A 22,151-nucleotide genomic window follows, 5' to 3' on the forward strand; every position below is an offset into this window, starting at 1 on the left:
TTTAAATCACAGTATTTCAAAAGTGAAATAGGAGTATATTAAAACTATATAAAAAAAATAAAGTCATGTTTTTAAACTGGAAAGATACAATAACAAATAAACCATACACATTTTACATAACGATAAAGACGTTTATATTTACAGTTTAGCATTGATACCTGCATCATTTCCCACTATATTTTTTATCGGTGCATTTGTATCACCCACAGTAGCCCTGGTTAAACTTCCACCTGCCTGGTTAATTAGTGAGTGTTTGTGGTGTTGGACAGGATGTAAATGAAGGTGCGCAGACACACTTGGGTACATTCACACTCTCAGATGCAGATTTCTGTCCCAGCAGCAGCTCCTCGGAACATGGCACCACTCTGGGCTCTGCTGCTTTTGTTCCTTTGGACTCTTTCCATGACAAACTCAAAAGGTACAGTGAGACTCTCAGTCTGTGTAATTTTACCTGCTATAATAGTCAACAGTAATCATATAAGCATAACACTGTTTGGATATGACTCACAATTTATTAAATCCTTTATTTCTCAAGAAGTACACAAGTGAATAATTGTGAAGTTAATGAGTACTGTTTTGAGCTTGGAACCAATTTATTTTCTAGCTATCAGCGTACACACATCTCTCTATCTAACTTTGCAAGTACCGCAATGCTTTTTAAGAGCACAGCTATTTAACAACTATTTGTATATTTCCTTTAAATTGTTAAGTTTCCTCGTTGCTTTGACAGATATGGACAGCTGTAGAAATGCTCCAGCTTTTATAGAACTGGCGGGGCCTAATGAACTCTCATGGCTCAAATCTGCTTTTCTTGTTAAAGTTGTCATCCTGTTACTTCATTGTATGTTTTTATAATATCAAAATGCTGTCATTTTATTTTCTGTACATAATTGATAGCTTGTTTCAAATATATGTGATCTAATTAGCTCGCTTGATGTTGGAAATGTCTACAAACATCATCGTGATACTATTGTAATCTCATTCTATGCTGATGTGTGGCAGCGGCCCTCTTTGATGTGAACGTGACCTGCCTGGTGCAGGAGGACTGTCTGCTGCCTTGTCCCTTCAGGCCCCTCGGCTCTGTGGTCATTCACTGGTACAAGCAGCAGATCCCAGTGCACAGCTTCTACTACAACAAGGACCAGTTTGGACTCCAGAACAAACACTTCAGCGGACGCACCTCGCTCTTCAACTCACAAATCCCACAAGGCAACGCTTCGCTGCTTCTCAAGAGGGTCAAAGTTCAAGACAAGGGGAGGTACAAGTGCTACACCAGCACCAGGAAAGGAAACCAGGAGGTCTTCATCAACCTGGACTTGAAAGGTAAACTCTTGAGCCACAACGCTGCATTCAAACAGCTTGAGTTTTTCATTCACTGAATGAAGAGGCTAAATTAGCTCACACATGCACACATGCCCAGTGGAACATTTTCTTCTCAACTTTCCACTCAAGCTACGTTTTAAAATGTGATCTTAACAAATAGTACAGGACAACAACCAAAGACTATAACTAAACATTTTGTGTACAGCTTAATTGTGTTTTGGCTTTGTTAATCCAAAGCTGTTTTCTCCAAGCCAGTGTTTGTTTTTTCCGTCCACTTAGTCCATCCACAATTTATAGAGGAAAATTCAAAAATAGATTCCTAGTGTAATAAAAACATCATTAAATACTTTGTACTTTGTCCTGGAAGAGTCATCACGAATGTCAAAAAGTGCACTAATGCGCAACATTAGAGATTTGTAGGATTGGAACATTTTATAAGCTTCTCTAAAATCCTCTCGTTTCTCTGATGCCAAAAATATCTGCAATAAAGAGTCTGTAATTGCAGCAAAGTGAAGTCTGAAATGTGTCTGATATATTTTTTGAGTTTCTGGGTCTTATAACAAGTTGACTTTTTACAATTTGACACTCATTGCTCTTCAAGAGAAATCACTATTGACATTTATTTATTTGTTGGTACATTTATTACTTTTGTATTACACTAACCTAGCCACAAGAGGGCACATATACCCTTTGACCCGGTCCTAAAATAGGATTAGTGTTAGCAGTTCTATCATAGTAATTATTAGAAAAGGGCCTGTGCTGTACCACCATGATATAGAGACAGAATAACATGAATAACACAGAATAACATGATAATATTGCCACACGTGTGCTAACATAGATTACTCCCTTTCAGCCCACATCCAGACAGTTCTTCTAGAAATGACAGATGAAGCCATCACCTGTTCATCTTCAAACATTTATCCTGTCCCACAACTGACCTGGACGACTGACCCGCCTTCAGCCCAGAAAACTAACAATACCGTCAAAGTCACAGACCACAAAGGGCTTTTCACTGTCGAAAGCGCACTGAGAATTGTGGGCAATCGATCTGATTTGACCTACATCTGCTCTTTTACTTCGGCGGACAGAATGCAAGTGTGGACGGCCTCTCAGAAAATTCAAGGTAAGTTTGATCACCACGAATTGAGAACGTACTAATCGCACATTTCTAAACACTTGGTAACATGGCATCATCTCAGTGTATTTAGCTTCATTTAGACATGTGTAAGACAAAACTACCGAAGATCAAACTGTGTCTCGGAATGGAAAATAAGTTAGACTGAAATCGCTTCGCCAAAATATGTAGTGAGCAGACACAACATCTGTATTCATGAAACAGATGCAAGAGGCCACACTTGGGACCACTTGATCGGGCACAGGATGAGTCTAAAAATGTCTTTAGTGATGCTTCTCTATCAAACAATAAATCAACTCTCTCCAAAAGTGCTCAAATACGTGCTTAGATTTGGCATTGTTTTTATGCTTCATACTCTGGTCTGTAACTTTAGGTAAGATTGAAGCTTTTTGTGACCCCCTTTGAAGTAGTCATTGTTATGTTTATAGTATTTGTGCATTTTGGGCTTCAATTTGACTGCCCTCCTTATAACTTCAGCTAAAGATGCCCTTTATGTAACTTACATGTTGAGTTTGGCACCATATATGGAATTATAGATCATATTGGGGACCAGTTTATAAAGAATACACCTTCATTAGCCTTAAGTAGACTTAGTGACAAATGTGACAAAGTAGTTAGATAAAATATTCTTTATGAAGGTGAATTAATGTTATTATAGAGCCGTTTAAAACAATATTTTTAGCATTACTAATATACTCTCCTGTCATTGTTGGAAAATAATGTGTACGATTTTGTATTTCGTTCATTTCGTGCAGAGAATATAATACAAGAAGAAGGTCATGCACTGTCCATTCCCTGTGTTGCCCCGCACTATATCCAAAACTACTCCCTTGTTTGGACTCTTACGGCTTCTACTGAACCCGTGGTGATCCTGCGCTATGACAACCGGACCAGACAAACCTTCAACCTTTGGGAGGGACAGGCCGACCTGGACCCGGACCGGCTCCTGATCGGGGATGGGTCTCTCTCGGTCCACAAAGCGGACACAGAGGAGCACTCAGGGGTCTACACCTGTGTCTTCTCAAATGATCACGGCAGGCACACAGTGAAAACCCACGTCAACATCACAGTAGCTCCGATAAGTAAGAAAATACCAACGGCAGAATATGGGCAAAATATATAGGTATTAAACTGAATATGTATCTTGTTTTTTGGCAGGAATAGATGAACAGAGTGTGCAGAGATTGCGGTGGAGCACTGTGGCGTCTGTAGTCTTTGTTCTGATGGTCGTTATTGTAGTTCTTTCTCAGTTTATAAGACAAAAAGGTATTTTCAACAATGTTTAAAAATAGTTGTAAATAAATTGTTGGATCTATTGTATCTGTTACTGTGCATTGCAACATTTGTAATGTTATCTTTTTGATGTCAGAAAATGTGATTGATTTGAATAGATCCTTTTAAATACTAACTCAAATATCCAGAATGGAAGCAAAAATACTATTATCTTCTACTTCACTTTTGCCTCCATTCCGGTATTTAGAATGTTTTTGTTTACAACATTTACACTCTGTACAAGCAGTAAAAATATCTGTTCTACTTTTTTCTTTTCTCCCTCAGAAATGTCAACCCGGACAGTTTCCCATGGTTACAATGGAGCAGCAGATGTCCATAAAGATCTAAACCCCACAGCTTCATATGAAATTGAACACAACGGCGATGGCAAATCTCATGTGGAAGTGGAATTAGAAGAAGAAATCCAAATTGTGTCATCTTCAGAGAGTGTGGAGAATTTATCTCAAGAGACACAAAAAGCAAATGAACAAGAGGAAAACTCTGTAATAATGAAAGAAACTGGTGTGGTGCAGTTGAATGGGCAAGAGGTATTATTGGACAGGTGAAAGTACCGGTATGTGAAAGTATAGACTGTGCAAATCTGGAACCAAGTTTTGTTGAATTGTGCAAAACTTAAATTAACTTTTTAAACTTTATAAATAAACAAATGACTTTTGTAATGCTACACAAGGCTGGCTAACAAAAACTACTTGCAGTTATCAATGTTTATTGTGACATTCTTTGTGGCTTCAAACTTCCCGTTTTGTGGCTTCAATTTTGACCTTGAAAGACTTCATCTAATTAACTAAATTGACTGAGTAAGATAACCTTTGCTTAGTGATTTTTAAGAGTTATCTAAAACAGCCTTGACTATGTTAATTGATTTAATTGCTAGTGTGCTCCACAAATAGGCTTTGGGACTCATTTAGTCATTAGTGGTCACTTCCACTGCATGATCTAATAAATACATGATCTCCTCAGGCTGTTTATGTGACGTTTACTTTACAACTAGAAGTCATTTGTGTGATTTTCTCTGTTAGTCTTTCTTTCATTTGTACTAGACTATTTTGTAGAAGTAGATATTGTGATTTTATTAGCCATAAGCATTTAAAAGCCACTGTACTTTCTGCTCCTATGACTTAAATTCCAGCCTAAATTATTATGCAAATAACTGCAAAAAACAAACTAACTAACTAACTAACTAAAAACATTAGCGACAAGCCAAGAAGACACAACAAAGTTCTAAATGCAAATGCTTTTCAATACAAACAATCAAAGTTATTTTTTTCCCCCCATTTTCTGTAAAAAGTTACAAACGTAATTTGTTCTATTTTGTGGGTCACTTCTAATTTCTTTAAATTCTTTAGTCATTATTTGCGAGAGGACTTCTGATGGCGTGACTCAGACTTCCCAACAACTGCCACAGTCGATTGCACATCCCACTCCCATAATCTGACACCCATTCCTCCACTCGTTCTCCCTCCAACCTCCTTTTTCCACACGACTCCAGCCAGAATCACAATTACTCCACATATGGTTTTGCTCTTGTTTTTACAAATACAAGCCTTGCACACGTACCTTAGGTTTTACTGTCCCTATGAGGACCATTTATGCCAGAGAAAAGGCTTTGTGAAGGGAGGAAAAACTCACCCAACCTTGATTGTGTTATAGGAGATTTTTAAAGCTGGTTCATCTGCGTTTGGTACCTTGAAGTCTCTTAAAATGTCTGAGAATAACAGAAGGGTGAGACGTATTCTTGGGTGGTCATACGATTTTGGCTGTTGTCTCAATGTCTCTTACGATAACATTGACATAACTCACTCCCCAACCCTTAAAATTTAAACCAAATGTGACTTGTAATAGTTTAAACCCTGACATGCTCGACTAGACCATGCAAGCAGCGGAAAATATTTCACATATCCACAATAGGACCAAGCTAAACCAGTGCTGCGGATAAAGAGGGGGGTAGAGTAGGATTTAAGCAGGACAAACCAGGTCTAAACCACGATTAAAGAGTTAAAGAGTTACTGTCGAGTCCTTAGTTTGTGCGTGAGATCTTTGTAATCAGAGAACCAAATCAACAAATGCATAGGATGTTAGTATTGAGTGCATGAGTAAGACTTTCATCAAGTTGTATTTATTTTCTTGCGGCTCACTGCACCGCAGCATTCTCCAGAATACCACAATCCAAACGTAATGTTGAAGGGTTTGGACCATCATCATCGTTTGAAATCCTCATAGCTTTACAGACACTTTTAGTAGTAAGTTGTTGGCTCAATATTAAAGCAAAACTCGTGTGTGTTTTGGTGATACATAGTTAGCAAAGTACAGTCTCAAATGTGACAAAGATTTATCTCTGTCATTGGTGCAACTTTATGATAAAGTCACCTTAATTATCCTTTACAAAGCATGCACAACGACTTAATAATGAACAACTGTTTATTATGCATTTGGTGTTAGGAGTTATGGTTGAAATATTCATTAAGTAGTTACTAAACCTGAATAATTCTTAATAAAACATTTGTTCATTATGAATTAGGTCTTTGTTCATGCTTTATTAAGGGTAATAAAAGTCTAGTTAAGTGTTACCCTGTCATTTAAGTTGTCAATAGGAGAGAAATGGTGGCGTAGCATACACATGTGTAATTGTGTGTTCATGTATGTGTGTTTTTTACGACACAGTAACGTCTGGAAGTAATCACGTCATCCCGCAGCGCTCCACCACCCCTCGCCCCATGATTTCATTGAAGGTTTGTGCCTAATGGTCGGAGATCGCAGTCAGAATGAGGGCCTGTCTCCAAAAAGGTCTCATGTTCATTCTTTTCTCCAAGCTGACCCATTTACACCGAGCCTGTTGATATGAGACAACATATTTTCCAGTCAGATCAAAACTCAACTGTTCACACTCAATGCTTTGCGATAGCGTTTGAGTGATTCTGAGCTCTTGCAGCCGTTTGTTTTGAGGAGGGGGAGAGAACTTGGCTCTTTCTCAAACATAGTTATAACAGTATGGGCCTCATCCCGCCTCCACTCCACAGTACTGCTGAAACAACAAACTCTACATTTTTGTCTACATGTTATACCACTTTCCAAAAGTACATGGGAATACTCCTCTGTTGTAGGAAATATACATGATGTAAAAACTTGCTGTGAAAGAATAGAACATGTCTATTCCATGCAATATAGACATTTATCTTTGTTAATCCATGATATAAAAGACAATATTTTACCTTCCCCCCTTCAAATTGGGTTACGTTCTGGAAAAGGAATTGCACTCTTTGCAATCTTGATCTAGGGTGAATTCAGGTATGTGGGACACACTGTGAGTCACAAAACCTCCTTAAATCAACTCAGTTTCCTTTTTTTTTGTATGTTTTCCATTTGTTTTAGGGCTATAATTATTAGTTTAAGTAAAAAGAAATAAAAGAAGACTCATATTTGTATTCACCAACAGTTTAGAGTGTATGATTAGGAGCTTTAAGAACAACAAAAGTCTTGTGGAGAAACGTAACGTGACATGGTAGGCTTATCTTATTGATTACTCCTTGAGGTCAAAGGGTGCAATCAATCTTTTTAAAAATGCATATTGTTTGTGTGGATGTAAAGTTTGTAGTGTTTGTCAAATTCTTTAAAATCAAAAAGCTTTATGTCAGTGTAGTTATGTTTTGTTCTGTACTTTTTTGTCATGTTTTTGTTGTCATGATTAGAGCCTGATCACGTCCCGCCGCTCGCCAGTAGGAGGCGCAGTGGAGCTCTGGCACCGACGCCGGGCACAAACACTCCCCTCCTGGAACACATTTTGTGGGTGGAGGTGGGAGTGCAGAGGGTCTCTCCTGTCTCTCTTTGTCATGGGAAGACTTTGGACTTCTCTGCGGCTCCTTGTGGGAAAAGAAGCGACTGTGATGAGCTCAAGCGCGCACATGTAGCGCAAAAAGTGACAAATATGATCAGGATCGGAGAGGAAAGTGGCACGGTCAATCGAGTTTTGATTGGCTGATGATCGATACTCAGAGGATGCTGTCAGAAAATGCAACATACTTTTCTGGGAACACTGTCAGGTAAGTCATCGTGGATTTTTCAACCACTGTTATAGCATCCAAACGTTTGCGCAACTTTTCAGATTTTTGTGTGTTAAAACTTGCAAAATAAGTGGGGCAAAAGTCACATAGTAATAGATAGTAACAAATGAGAAATTGATTTATCTGATGTTGTGTTACTGTTATTAAATGGAGACACCCGTTATCCAGCAGTCACTCCAGTTCAATGGCGCTCTAAACTGGGACCCCAAGTTTTCTTTTCTTTTTTCTTTTCTCTTAGATCCTGATTATCTTCACTTTTCTACATTGCACTGCACCTAAATCTGGTCATAGTGTGAGTCTCATTGCTTCAAGCTCCAGTCCACATAGTTGCAGTATATTTGGTGCGTGTAGCCTCACTGTGGGTCTTTCCTGTGCGTTATTATTGGTGCGTCTGCCCTGCTGCTCTGTAGTCCGGGTGATGCAGTAAAAACTCCTGCTCCTCACATGTGCAGGGGCTCGCTCTCCCCTCTTTTTTTCCAGGAGGTCTGCAGAATGAACTCACGCTGATTGATTGTGTGAGTGTGTAAAAGGATACCCCACTTCCTGCATGGGCTCAGTCTCGCTCCAGACAGTTCACCAGAAACCCTTGGATTGGGCATCACCTCCTCTGCCCGTCTCTCTCATTTCTCTGTGGTCTGAAGGCTGGAGACAAGATACTTTTTGCGTGTTAACTGGTTGTTTTGCTGTGGAGCATTTGTTTTTTGTTGTTTTTTTCACCTTCAGAAATGTCCAAAATAAAGGTTAGGCTTTTAGTCTTTCTCTTGACCTTTGACATCTTGCTCACCTCAGCCTCGAGTGTTCAGTAATGTGTCTGTTGGACAGTCGATTTTATGCTGGGTTTGCTTCATGGGCCAAATTACAATCCAGGTTCAGAAGTGTATGAAAGTATACTGGAACCTTCTATTATATACTAGTACTACCTTATTAAATTCATCTATTACAGTTGCAATGTATAGAGTTTCCCAGTTTAAAACAAAGTTGGGGCTTTTCAAGTGGACACCTTCTTCATGGGGATGTTATTGATTGATTATAATATTTAATGAACACATTGAGATCGAGGCTTTATTAGACAGGAAAGGAGTGTGAAATGGGGATGAAAGAGAAGGGAGGACATGCAGTAAATTGTCGTAGTCGGGATTCGAACTCACAACACTGCACTCGACCACCGGGCAGCACCAGAACCTCTCTTTCAAGGCTGACCTGGGGCAAATTGAAATTAATTCACACATTTAAACCCGTCCGTCACCATTGACTCAACCAGGTCAAGTTACTGGTCAGATCTGTGGCGAGGGGAACATGTTTATCAAGGAGTTTCTTTTTGTGAAGCAATAAAAACACTGATAATTGGAGAAATGCCAAAGTGTGGAACATTCCAGACAAAGCAATAACATCTCCATAGAGAAAAGCAAGTGACAGACCCCCAACCAGAAACGTTGCGCCTTTGGTATTTGATCAATAAGTCCAAAGCTCAACATAGATTATTGATTTTTGCAATGAAGCTTTAGTGGGATTCATTATTGTCCACGTCCAGATAGTGATGTCATCATATCACTGTGGAAAAAGTCACCAAAAAAGTTGTTTACGACCTACTGCCATTGGACGTATCAGTGTGGATGTTAATATTCCCCAGGACAAAACCTTTTTGTCTCTCTTTTCAATTCACTTTTCACCCCTTGCAGCAGTAACTATAGGACACTTCAGCTCCGTCAGTATTCCCAGACTGGGACTGGCTTGACTCTGGCTGCTCTTTCAATGAGTTTCGGGGTCTCTGAGGGAACACTTTGGACGAGCGCTCAAGTGTCTGGGGCTAAAAGATCATTTAAACTGCAGGGCAAGAGCTGCAGTCCAGACCTCAAGTGTTTCAAGTTTTTAGAAAGACGAATTCTGTGTCTGCTTTACTCATTTCTCTTCTGAATTTCTATTTGTTAAGTACAATGGGACGTGTTGCATTTGTAATTAATCCTTATCCATAGACGGCAGGCAGTATTTCTCACCACCTTTCATCACATCAGGCCTCAAGTCAAAATGCTCACAGCTAACAGTTTATGTATATTGGATAGAGTTCATTTCCCCTCCCTTACATCTGTTTGTCCCTTCAGGCAGTAATCAACACGTTCAGCTGAAATCTGCAGTACCAGGCTGTATCAGAGAAAAGAGGTCAACATGAACAGCAGCATGCTTCCTCAGAGGAGTTCAATGGGCACACTCAGCTATGGCACAGGTATGAATTTGTCTTTATTTTTTTGCTTGTTTGTGATAATGCAGCAAGTTTGAGCTCTATCTCAATGCTCTACCGAAAGCAAATTCCACCAAATTGTCCCAGTACCTTATTTTCCAGACTTTTTAAGAGATAGAAAGATAAACTCATTCAAAAACAACAAATGTAGAATATTTATAAACTTAGTATTAAAGTTATTTAGATGGAACTGATAGATCTTACTTTAACTGACATGACAATCTGCCCTACTTGCTTCATAAATTGCTCAAATTATTCGGCCTATAAATTAAATGATCAAACTGCATTACATTGTTTGACAACTGGATATTATTCGAATCTAAAAGTTGTTTTGTACACGCCTGATAATATCTTTGAGTCATGTCACTTGGTGTGGTTGAAGGTGCCGTCAGCTTTACTTTGATGTCAAAAGACTATAGAGCAATTTTGTGTCCTGGTCCACTAGTCTTCTTCCATTTTTAGAAGACGCACTTTGGGCCAGTGTTTGTGTTGAGTTAAAAGTGTATGAGCGAACATTCTTCCCTGGTATTCCCCTCTTACTCGGCGTTTGTGTCCCACTGAATCACCCCTCCCCTCTGCTACATCTGCTCTGTCCACGTTATTTACCAAACATATCTTATTTACTGTGTCATTTCTGTGGTGAAATTATATGGAAACAATCAACAAATCCAGATAACAAATCTTGGTAGACATAAACTCTGTCACTCATAATTAGACTAAGTAGGATCCAGCCAGACTACCGCTGGAAGGGGGCAAACCTAATAGTAGTTTTCTACCTTCAAAGTACTCAAAAGATCTGACCGCTTTACCAGGATGTTGATATATGTGATTTACATTATCATACTTTTTGTACAGATTGTGTGAAGCCCAGTGGTGCATCTGTAGGCGGGGCCATGAGGAGCGGTCGGTCTAAGGCGGAGCTGCAGGAGCTCATGGAGACGCTACAGCGCAGGAAGAGTGCTCTGGAGGCCAGTCTGAGGGCAGCTGAGTGCAATAGGAAGTACCTGAGTGTGCCCTCTGCCGCAGGAGCCCAGCCCCCACGGCCCCTATCGGCCTTCAGCATGGACCGACCACCCTCCACGTCCAGGATGCTTGCCTATGTGTCCAGTGGAAGCAGCGTGCCCCCCTCTCCTCGACAAGGAGAGCGCCAGGTCACTTCCAATGGCATCCACCGCATCTCGCATTCTCGCCACCAGTCCCAGGACAGTCTGCTCTTGTCCGGTGAGGGGGGTTCACTACTGTCCCCCTCCTATGACCCTGTGCCCCGCTCTCCCCGGATTAAGAGTGGTGCGGCCAGTGTCCCCTCGAGTCCCCGCATGGCCCGCAGATTCTACTCCCAGGTTAAAGCTGGGGAGTCCGGTCAGACGAAGTATTCCACTGGATCACTGACCAGTCTAGGTACACACAGTCGCTCCCTGCCACGCCTCCACAACCCTGCTGACCCCCCCACTCTGTCACTGCCCTTACGTAATCCTGCAGTGTCCCATAAAGCAGGAGGCTCTGCTCGTAGAAGTCTGTCCTCCTTAGAGCAGCCTCCAGATGTGACTGTCCCGGCTAGCATGCCCAACACTCCCCGGAGGGCCAGTATGGCCTCGCTCAGCTCTCTGGGGGTAGACCTGGATGGGACCGGGTTAGATATCAGCCTTGGAGAGAGGAGGATGTCCTTTGGGAAGGGGGGACTCAGCCCAGGACAAAGAGTAGGCAGCATCAGCTCTCTGAACGGGAAAGAGGAGCTGAGAGACTATCATCTGCACCAAAGAGACGAGCGCCTGAAGGAGCAGAAAGTTCAAAGACTGGTGAGTTTTTTGCCACATTTCACAAAAATAAAGAACTTAATATTATTTTTCAGATTTAATTCTAATTTCTATTACTAAAACTGATGATAACACATCTAACTTAAAGCTCTGGCCTGTTACAGGAGTGTCAGCGTCTGGAAACAATCTTGAACCTGTGCACAGAGCTGGAGAGGGACACCTCGAGTTCAGCCGTGTCCAGCCTCCAGAAGATAAACAAAGAACTGGAGAAACTCCAGGTCTCGGACGATGACTCTGTGTTTTCAGACTCTCCCAGCAGCAGTGCTCCTGACACCTGCTTCACCCCCAAGACCCGAGACTATCCCCTAAGTGAGGACCCCGGGGTGGGCCAAAGAGGTCAACAGAGTGCCTACAGCGGGGCCCGGTCACACTCACCTGCAGTCAGCCTCAACAACAGCGCCCCCTCCCCCTCCACACACCACAGAACCAAAGTAAGAGCACACAACACCCACCAGAGCACTTCACAAAAGTAATCATATTTTGTACGCTATAAACTTGCAACTGGGAGAAGAGTATCTTGTTTTTTTCTTACTTTCTTGCTATCCCTTCCATCTTAGACAAGATTATTGTTTTTGTTTATCCGACTTGTCTGTTAATCTTAGTTTGTTTATGTCTTGTACATTTCCCTTCCCCATGTACCTCGTCTTTCTTTCCCACTAAATCCTTTATTATAGCACTGATGAAAGTGTCTTATAATAATGTATTATATATAATGTATTACTAGGAACAAGTGCTGCACATATTGATGACTGAACTGAGAGATCTGCATATGAGCTCTTACCAGAAAACAATACAATTAATTTTATATCATCATCAAATAGAAGTCTTTTAAACTGGGCTCCAAGAAACTGTCTCAAAGCTGCTTGAAAGTTGAAGTTGTAGCACGCAGTGGAAAATATAATAATCGTAATAACAGAGAATGTTGTGGTGGTGGTCTTCAACCAGGGTTTGATTCATTATTTCCTGTTTATATGGGTTTGAAAAGTGCACAATCAGGAAAAAGACTATACTTAAGAATTGCTGAGAGCTACTAACTACCCTGACCTAATTAGACGTTTAAAAATAATTAAATCAACTTGACCCAAAGTAAAAAAAATAGACAATGATTGATGAAGTGGCTGAATACTGATTATTCAAATGTATTCAAAGGCTTTGCTTCAAAAAAGGAACAGAGGTTAACCCAAAAGTCAAACATCCATGTCCATTTTGAAGATTGGACACCTGGATTTGACCACAGACCTCTCACTTTATTAGTCCAAGTCTCATTGTCTGTGTGCAGTGTGTTGCCGTGTTCTTCTCAGTCTGGGGCAGAACCTAATGGTACGTCTGGTTTTAATGATGAAGTCCTAGTTTTGCTTCACTGCTCAGCCTTTCAGACCCTTTAAGGAGGGGGAACAGGAAATGACTTTATCCCACGGAGAATTGGCCTGCATGTGTGTGCTTGAGTGTGTGCGTATCGGGACCTGTGCCTTTTCCAGATGTGTAAACTTTATGCCTAAAACCAACAGATGAACAGTCTTAACTAAATAGAGCTTGCAGTTTACACATATTCACACCATCAACACGTTTCCTTATCTCTCTGCACGTCCTTAAAAGAAACCGAGGTGATTTTCTGTTACTTATCAATAGTGACAGATGTTTGTAAATGCCTGGTACCTTCTCGTTCATTTCCCACATACCACCACAGTCCTGTCCTCGGATCTCTCTCACACGAGTACCCAAACGGTTCATATGTTTACCACATCGCTATGTTGTTTTAACTACTAGCTTCAAATTAGTTAGGTTTTTGATCTTTGCTTTTAATCTTGGCTTTTTCCCTCTCGGGTTGCCACTGCAAATCATGTGCTCACTGGTATTTTGTGATTTGTTCATTGATTTGTACTTGAGGAATGTTGAATATGAAAAAGTAGTGGCTCCAAGATAGAAGATGAGACAAAATATGCCAGAAAGGCACCTTTAAAGATCCATTTCTTAATTTTTTTACGAATAAATGTAACAGTTTATGGAACATCTATGTGATTAAAAAGAAAAACTCAATAAAATAAAATAAAAGGCCTTTCATTTTAGGGACCAATATTAGTTTAAAGCCAGGTGCTCCTCCTGGCTCAATAGTTACAACTAGTACATTGACTTTTGACCCGCTATGGCGAGATTCAATTTAAGTGAATATATCAAGAGTGTCTTTTTGTGGGAATGAATGGTCGCAATTGATGTTTTATTCGCCATGACGGCCTGTGTGGGAGTATTTTGGACGGACCGGCCGTGGAGGGCACCACATTTCCATTGCACTAATCTGAAAAGAATCTCTTGTTGTCGATGGTCCAGATTTGGAAGAGATAAAAATGTACAGCTGCTGTCAACTAATGCCCTAAAATCTAAGGGTTTTGGCGGCAGTGTCTGTGAGCAATAACCGTAAAGGAGTGTAGTTTTGGAGTCTGTAAAACAAAGCGTTTATTTGAATTCCTGGTTTCACTGCAGGCCTTGGAGAGTGTGCAGCTGAGGCAGGAAGTGTCACAGATCGAAGAGGAGCGCATCCAGGTTTTGAACAACATTGAAGAGCTGGAGCAGAAGATCAAAGACCTGGACAACCAGATGGAGGAGTCCGTCAGAGAGGTACGGCTACGAGAAGAAGCCAGCCCGAGTTTTTTGTATACGAATAAGACATAAGTAAGGTTATAATGCAGGTGTCATCTGGTTGAAGTCTGGACAGCATTGGTTCTCAAACTTTAAGTAAATAATACCTTCTGAGTGCCACCAGGTTTAAAATATGATTACACCATTGCAGCAGTAGTTCTGAACAAGGTCCAACCTAAAGAAAATCAAAATGTGTGAAAAAAGAGACTCTAAATTACATAAACGCTGGAGCTGCAGATGAAGCCGGTCTGTGTACTACCAGAAAGACCACAGCTCAGTTTTCGTATAGTCCTGCTTGTTCCGGTCTTTGTTTTCATTCTGTTTAGTATTTCTGGTTCAGTTAGACACTTTTTAGATTATAGAGTATAATCCTGGTTGGTTGAGACTATCTTCCTGAGTTTGGACGTAATCTAGAAACTAATTGTCTCAGTTAAAAGTATGCGATGTCTTCTTGATGTGTATAAAATTGTTCTGTGGAAAATTGAAAATCCTTCGGGGTGGTTCTGCCTCAAACACATGTGAACACTTTTATGCTTTGTTTGAAAAGGGCAGTATGGTCTTTCTTCATGAAGCCGAGTGATGTTGTATTGATGTGCCGCAGATGGAGGTGGAGCGTGCTCTGTTGGACGGGGAACATGAGTCGGAGATGGCCCAGTTAGAGAGAGAGAAAGAGCTCCTGGATCAACTCAAGGAGAAGATTCACAGGATCGAAAAACCAAATGGCACCGAGAAAACGGAGGTAAAAATGTGACCTAAGATGAAATTGTGCATCTGGATTATCAATACAGCAGCCTTTAGAAGACGGTTCTTCAAAAGCAAAAATGTTCTGAAATAAATGCTTGAAAATATCTATTGAATACTAGAAACAAAATACTACCAGGACTCGAACTATTGATTTAGTATTACTGCTTTTGCTTCATATAACCACTTCTAGTATTACACATTGTGCCAATGAGATATCACATTTTAAGTAAGTAAGTAAGTGGTAGTAATTTAAGTAAAGGAACAGCGCTCCATGGTCCTTAATGTATGTCTGTAATTTGAGTGTTTACGTAAAGCACAAGAAGAGGTTTTATACACGATTTACCACAATTATATGTATATATGTATTTCTTGACCTTGTTCTGCATCATCCTACTTTTTAAAGAAAATGTAAAAAAGAAAATCTCAATTTAGACCAAGAGTCCCAAAGAAGGCCCCAAATAGTTGCCATGTGTTTGAAAAGTATTCACTGAACCTGGCTCTAATTTGTTGACCAAAAGGAGTGAAATATAAAACCATAACATTTTCTGGAAAACTAGATATATATTGTGCAATTAACTCAAGAACAATGAGAAGCATTAAGGATAAAGAGGATAAGACATTATATTTGACCGGTAATAGTCTAAAACAGAGCTATATTCATTTATTTAGTGTTTTTTAGTGAATTTAAATATGTTTTTCACTCCCAGGGGATGGAAGAACATATCAAAAGCTTGGAGGAGCTGGATTTTCAGAAATTGGAACGAGAGATTAACCAGGACGAAGAAAAAGAGAATCAAAGCCAAGAGCTGCTGCGGGAGATCGCAGATTGTCAGCGCATTTCTGTCACACGCAAGGTAAAGTAGCATTTATATAATTATTAGACTTAAAATAAATAAATAAAACCTTTTATAATTATAGTGTTTCTGAGGGTTATTCAAGAAAGGGTATTGCATTTTTCCAAAGCTTAGCAGGTTGTGTCTTCCTCCGTTGCCTCTGAATGTGAAGGCCACACAGAGAACACTTCACTGTTGTTCTTTGCAGGAAAGGATTATGACACTGAAGAAACAGTCCACACAGATTACTTTACAAGCTCAACAAGAACGAGACAACTTCCAAAAGGAGAAAAACAACTTGCTTGTTATGCTTCAAAAAGTAAGCTACATCTTCATTGTGTTTTTTAAAATGTAAATATTAATACGTGTTGAAATATATACAATGTATTTATTATGTGAGATGGATTTTTGCAGGAAAAAGAGAAATTAGCATCTTTGGAAGAAAAGTATGCTGAGTTATCTGAAGGACAAGCCTTTGCTACCAACCCCATCAAAGAGGTAAAAACACACAATTTAACCACACAGCAGAAATGTATTGTTTTTAATGGTGTGGTGTGGGGATCTTCCCAGCATTTACACTCTCTGAAGGAAAGGAGAAGGAGCAAAGAAAACACGTCTCACCAAAGTGACAGTCTACCTCACAAGAGGAGCCAGCAGATCCTCTCGCCTTACAGCAGGTCTATGGGACACACACTGCCCCCTAAGGTCAGTGCTGCAGCTACACTGTTACATAGCTGTCTAAACGCCAGGAGAACACATCATGAAATATATGAAGTATAGTTTTGTGAAGGATGTTTCATTTGAAATAATAATACAGAAAATTACATTATTAAATGTGTTGGATTAACAGTTGTAATTATAGTACATTTACTTCTAATTGAAAAAAATCTGGATTATTGTTAAAAATATTTTATAGAAATGCCAGTTCACCCATTCAGTTGTGGAGTGTCCCAGTAACACATTTGTCGTGCGATGCATTGCCACAGAAAATAGCTCATTAAACACACAATAGTCCTAAATCAGGATAATCCCAGTAAACCCTTTTCTAAATGAATCATATCATAAATAAAACATGAGCTGTGATAAATAAATACTTGATATGATATTCAGCTACAGCTCAAATGTTTATGTACCTCAAAAAAATTACAAAATCTTTCCACTAGCAAAAAAAAAGGGACGCACAATATATATTTAGCATCAAAAGATATTGTTCCATCATTAATTTATTGAACGATTGGTGGATACAGGGCGTTGACTGGGAGTGGCCACTACCCTAAACTGACATCACTTATAATATAGTTCTTGTAAAACATTTCTCAATCATGACCTAACTCTTTCTGTCCTTCATAAAATCTTTCCCTGAGACATTCCTTGGGATGATGCTAAAATCCTTGACAAACCTCTCTCTCCTGTGCAGGCTCATCCTCCTCTGTCCCAGAGCTCCAGCTGTGGCAGTATGCTTCCTCCAGGATTCACCTTCTCGTCCCGGGACCTGAACGCCCGCCGCCTGCAGAAGAGTGAGTCACGTGGTTCACTTGCCTCACTCATATAATAACCATAGCGCCTTAATTAAAATCCAGAGATGGGGAAACAGAAAAAACTGATATTGTTTTAATGAGTGTCATTTCAAAATGGGACAGGCAAAGTTTAAAACATTAGAGAAACAAGTCGGTGTAATCCCTCATTGGTCCAGTGTTCCATTGTAGGAAAAAAATGACATTTTTCTACAATTAGAGAAACAACCAACCAGTGAATTGAGTGCCTGCTCATTTTCTGTGTTACAACTGTACACATCTCATGAAATAAACCTTCTGTTGATCTATTCAGATTCATAACTAAAATAAGATCAGCTGCAAAGACTGATCTGCTACGGCTGACATTTGTAATGTTTTGGTTAGTCCTCAGAACAGCGCACCTTAGCCGTGATTGGCTTTACGGAGCAATACCAGAGCGACCTCACTATAGAAATCCATCCACTATAAAAACCATCTATTTGTGAAATATGTTGTATTTATTTCAGGCAATAATAACCACATCCAGATGAGCGATGAGAGACAGAGGCGGAGCGACTTCTGCAGCCGGATGGTCTCTGAGCCCAGAGTGTTTTTGGACTCTTTCTCCTTTGCCGACAACAGCCAGACCTCGGACACAGTCAGCGTGGACAGCTCGGACAGCCTGGAGACCAGCTTCTCTGCATGCTCTCCGGACAATATATCCAGGTGAGAAACACTAGAAGTTCACATGAAGACTACCGACTCATCTGTTTGTCCTACAAGATCTGAGGTTTAGGAGAATTCAACATTTCATGAGGAATGTTTCAGTCTGGTTTCCTGTATAAGCCACTCATTCAGTCCAGCTGTTCCTTTCATACATGCATTTGACCAACACAGTTCAATATGTTTTGCTTGGACATTTTGAGGCCCTTTTCATGGTGAACTACATCCAACATACATTCAGTGTATAAAATATATTACGTTCCCTCTGTTCTGACAGTTACATTCTTTCTTTGTTTGACAATCTTGTTCCTATTAGTGCGAGCACATCAAACATGGCCAAGATTGAGGAGATGGAGCGTTTACTCAGAGAGGCCCAGGTGGAGAAGCAAAGGCTGCTGGAACATCGAGTAATTATCAAACTGTAATTGGTGACCCAATGCCAACTGTATACATGTGTGTGTTTGATGCTAGGCCTTATTTACTTTATGTGTAGGAGCGTGAAATGGAGATTCGCAGACAGGCGCTGGAGGAGGAGAGGAGACGAAGGGAGGAACTGGAGAAGCGGTTACAGGAAGAAACAAGCCGGCGACAGAAGCTGGTGGAGAGAGAGGTGAAGCTACGGGAGAAGCAGAGGTCTCAGGTATTGGAACCATACATCTGATTTTATCAGTGTTACCTTTCTAAATCATCTATCACAAAAAATAATGTCTAAATAAGGAGATTATTATTAAGTAATACAAAAAATCTATAAAACACAGACGGACCATATGCCAACAATTTTTTACTCGGATTTGAGTAGGATTTAATCTAGAATTAACTACATCTAAAATTCAAATCCAGAACTAAAGCTGATTTATGAAAGCATAGGCCTAGTATGAGACACAACTAACCCCTCAAGGATAATACCAGGTCTGAACATACACAAAACTAGGACAAATTAAGAACGGAACCGAAATGTAAGCAGCTCTAAACCAAGATCAAATTTTTTTGGAATCAGATTTATTTATATCTATCCCCAGGACAGACAGGCATTTGTGACCAAAAAAGAAATATGGTTCTTAAAGCTACATTACCCAACTTTTTCTCAGAAATTAGTACACTTCCCCCATTGTTTGTGACAAAAATCAGATTGCTACACACAGATAAATATTTTATCTTTGCAAACTTGTGAGAAAGAGCCATGTGCGTCATTATATGATGCTTTGGAATGAGAGCTGATTTGAGTGGTCCACACAAAGTTGGCCAAAGAATTCCTCCTTTGACTGTTTTAAAATCAGGCTCCCCAGTTTAATATAAAAACTTAGTACTAAAACCTATAATAAGTATAATTGTTTAAAAAATAATTCAACTTTAAATAAAGTAAAGAATTAAATCAAGACTATTAAACACAAAATCCTGTACCACAGTTGGAAAAAAACAGTGCTCTAGACTGTGTTTCCATGTGTTTCTGTGTCTTACAGTCCCGGCTCTTGTCACGCTACCTCCCGGTCAGAAAAGATGACTTTGATCTCCATGGACACATCGAGGCAGCTGGACACAATCCAGACGCGTGCTTTCATTTGGCCATCACAGATAAAACCTGCCGGGGCTTCCTGGTCAAAATGGGCGGCAAGATCAAAACCTGGAAGAAGCGTTGGTTTGTCTTTGACCAAAACCGCCGGACACTCACTTACTATGCAGGTAAGTGCTTCCCTTTTTTGTTCTTTCTGACATATTGCATAAATTATGAAAATAAAATAAGCACAACATTACTATGTCAGTAAAGCAGTGGTTAGGATCATGGCAGGATTTTACCAGTCTTACAAAAACCACCCTGTGTTTATGTTCTGTACCACAGACAAACATGAGACCAAAATGAAAGGAGTCATCTACTTCCAGGCCATAGAGGAGGTGTACTACGACCACTTAAAAAACGCACACAAAGTAAGCAAACTATTGTAACTACTTATCTATGACTTTAGTCCCTGTCTATAAGCCTGTTCTCTTTGCAGAGCCCAAACCCTTCCCTGACCTTCAGCGTGAAGACCCATGACCGAGTGTACTATATGGTGGCTCCGTCTCCCGAGGCCATGCGTATCTGGATGGATGTTATAGTCACAGGTGCTGAGGGACACATGCACTTCATGGTCTAAAACTTGAACATTGTATGGACACCACTTTCCCTCCAAGCGTCCTCTGTTGGAGCACAGACACACAAAGAGACACAAAACATAATACAAAGAGCTGATACAGTGGTTACTGTTACTACAGCTTGCTGAAGGCCACTACAAAAACTCTTCACATGTGTAATGTTATGCACCACTTTAAGTGATAAGCTAATATTGAATATGACTGTGTATATTAAAGGGCATTCATCGCAGTATCTGGCTGCCTTTAAGATAAGATAATATTTCTGCTCTCTTCTTTGCTTTTACTTTATACGTTTCATTTTAATGTTTGGTCGAAATAGATCACAAACAATGTTACAAAAATGCACATTCTATTTTACCTCATATTTACTTTCACCCAAGTGAGCAGGACTTTTATTTCACATAGAGTTTACATTTACCATGATCAGTGTTACAATTCACCTAATATCGATTTTAACTTTAACATGACATTTATTTATAATTATCTGGCACTTTGTATGCAGTAGTTTAGACGTTTCATTTAAGAAAAAAAAGATTTTGGCAAGTGTGCAGCTCGTGACTTTTGTTTTTAGTTGGTGTAGAGCATGGAATAATCCATGTTGTTGGCACTGCATGTAGTTACAGCCATCATTGCACTACCGCTGTTCACCAGCAGAGGGCCGCAGTGCTGCGTCTGCACTCAAATGACGTAATGCTTTGGCTGACTCTTCAGCTGTTAATGATGCTTCACGTTTTAAACGGATCAAAAATGTGCATAGAATCAGCATTGGGAATTACATGACATTATATTTACTTTTAAAAAAAACATATTTGAGTTCCTCAGCATTTATCTACTAATAGAATAATCTTGTCTGAGCAGATGTGCATGTTTTGATTGTGTAAACTGAATGATATGAGGATAGGTCACTATTAACTCGCGGTGAGCAGCTGTTGACCCAGAGTGGCTGCTGCTGAGGCTCTCACACAATGTGTGTATGAGTTGTTTTCTGTGGTGCTGTTTTAGAATGCGACTCATCCTTAAACTGCCCTCCACAGAATGACACAGCTTGTGGCTAAAGGTTTTTATACATTGATTATATTTTTTTATATTTGAGTTTTGTACCAGAACAGTAGTCATTTAAATGACATTATGTTATGTTTATTATTGAATATGTCAACAAGAATAAATATTTTAATCATTTATAATGAAATGATTGAACAAACATCTTTTATGAGTAAATGTTTATTTTACATTTTGAATGCTAAAAGACTATTCAAATGTGATTAGAATCCAAACAGTCATTCCCTCTTTATTGAGCCTATATTGACTTTTACATGACCCATACGCATCTGTACATTAGTAAGACCCTGCTTAAGCCCCACCCCCTTTACTCTCCCTGGCCTCTCATTGGTTGACCTAGTGGGGTTGGCATGGACACTCCGAATGAGGCATGCTAAATTAGGCTCTTAAAGTCTCTCCAGACTCAGCACATACACAAAAAAAGACCCTTTATATGGTTTAAACAGAGTGTCAGTGTAGCCCCACTGCATTATGGGTACTGTAATTTAGGGCAACGGCCTAAACATCACTGCAGACAATCCTACAAACTGTGGGAAACTAATGGAACAGAAGAGAATCCAGTTGTGTTATGTATGAAAAGCACGTTGCTGCTAATCATGTGAACACATCATGACAAACGCTGCATTCAGGGGTCTGCTTGATTGTACAGGGCCCCATGTTATTTTTTCCTGGG

The 22,151-nt window shown here is 39.9% G+C and overlaps 1 protein-coding gene across 2 annotated transcripts; it reads left to right on the forward strand.

The window, feature by feature from the left end:
• The first annotated feature begins 9,880 nt into the window (after positions 1-9,880).
• Positions 9,881-21,622, forward strand: phldb2a (pleckstrin homology-like domain, family B, member 2a). 2 transcript variants are annotated; one of them, XM_072446209.1, is made up of 16 exons: positions 9,881-10,033; positions 10,904-11,844; positions 11,967-12,293; positions 14,341-14,475; positions 15,098-15,235; positions 15,948-16,094; positions 16,204-16,392; positions 16,488-16,571; positions 16,644-16,778; positions 17,491-17,590; positions 18,094-18,292; positions 18,606-18,696; positions 18,783-18,929; positions 19,750-19,969; positions 20,127-20,212; positions 20,281-21,622. In XM_072446209.1, exons 1-16 carry the CDS (start codon positions 9,976-9,978, stop codon positions 20,419-20,421), a joined length of 3,138 nt encoding a protein of 1,045 aa, XP_072302310.1. In that variant the 5' UTR covers positions 9,881-9,975; the 3' UTR covers positions 20,422-21,622. The 2 variants fall into 2 exon arrangements, with proteins under 2 accessions (XP_072302310.1, XP_072302311.1); XM_072446210.1 differs by having other exon boundaries at positions 9,882-10,033; positions 16,282-16,392.
• Positions 21,623-22,151: the final 529 nt, after the last annotated feature.

This window comes from Eucyclogobius newberryi, unplaced genomic scaffold (genome assembly GCF_026437365.1).
Source record: "Eucyclogobius newberryi isolate DKJ021-1_F unplaced genomic scaffold, fEucNew1.0.hap1 SCAF_15, whole genome shotgun sequence".
NCBI classification, from domain to species: Eukaryota; Metazoa; Chordata; class Actinopteri; order Gobiiformes; family Gobiidae; genus Eucyclogobius; species Eucyclogobius newberryi.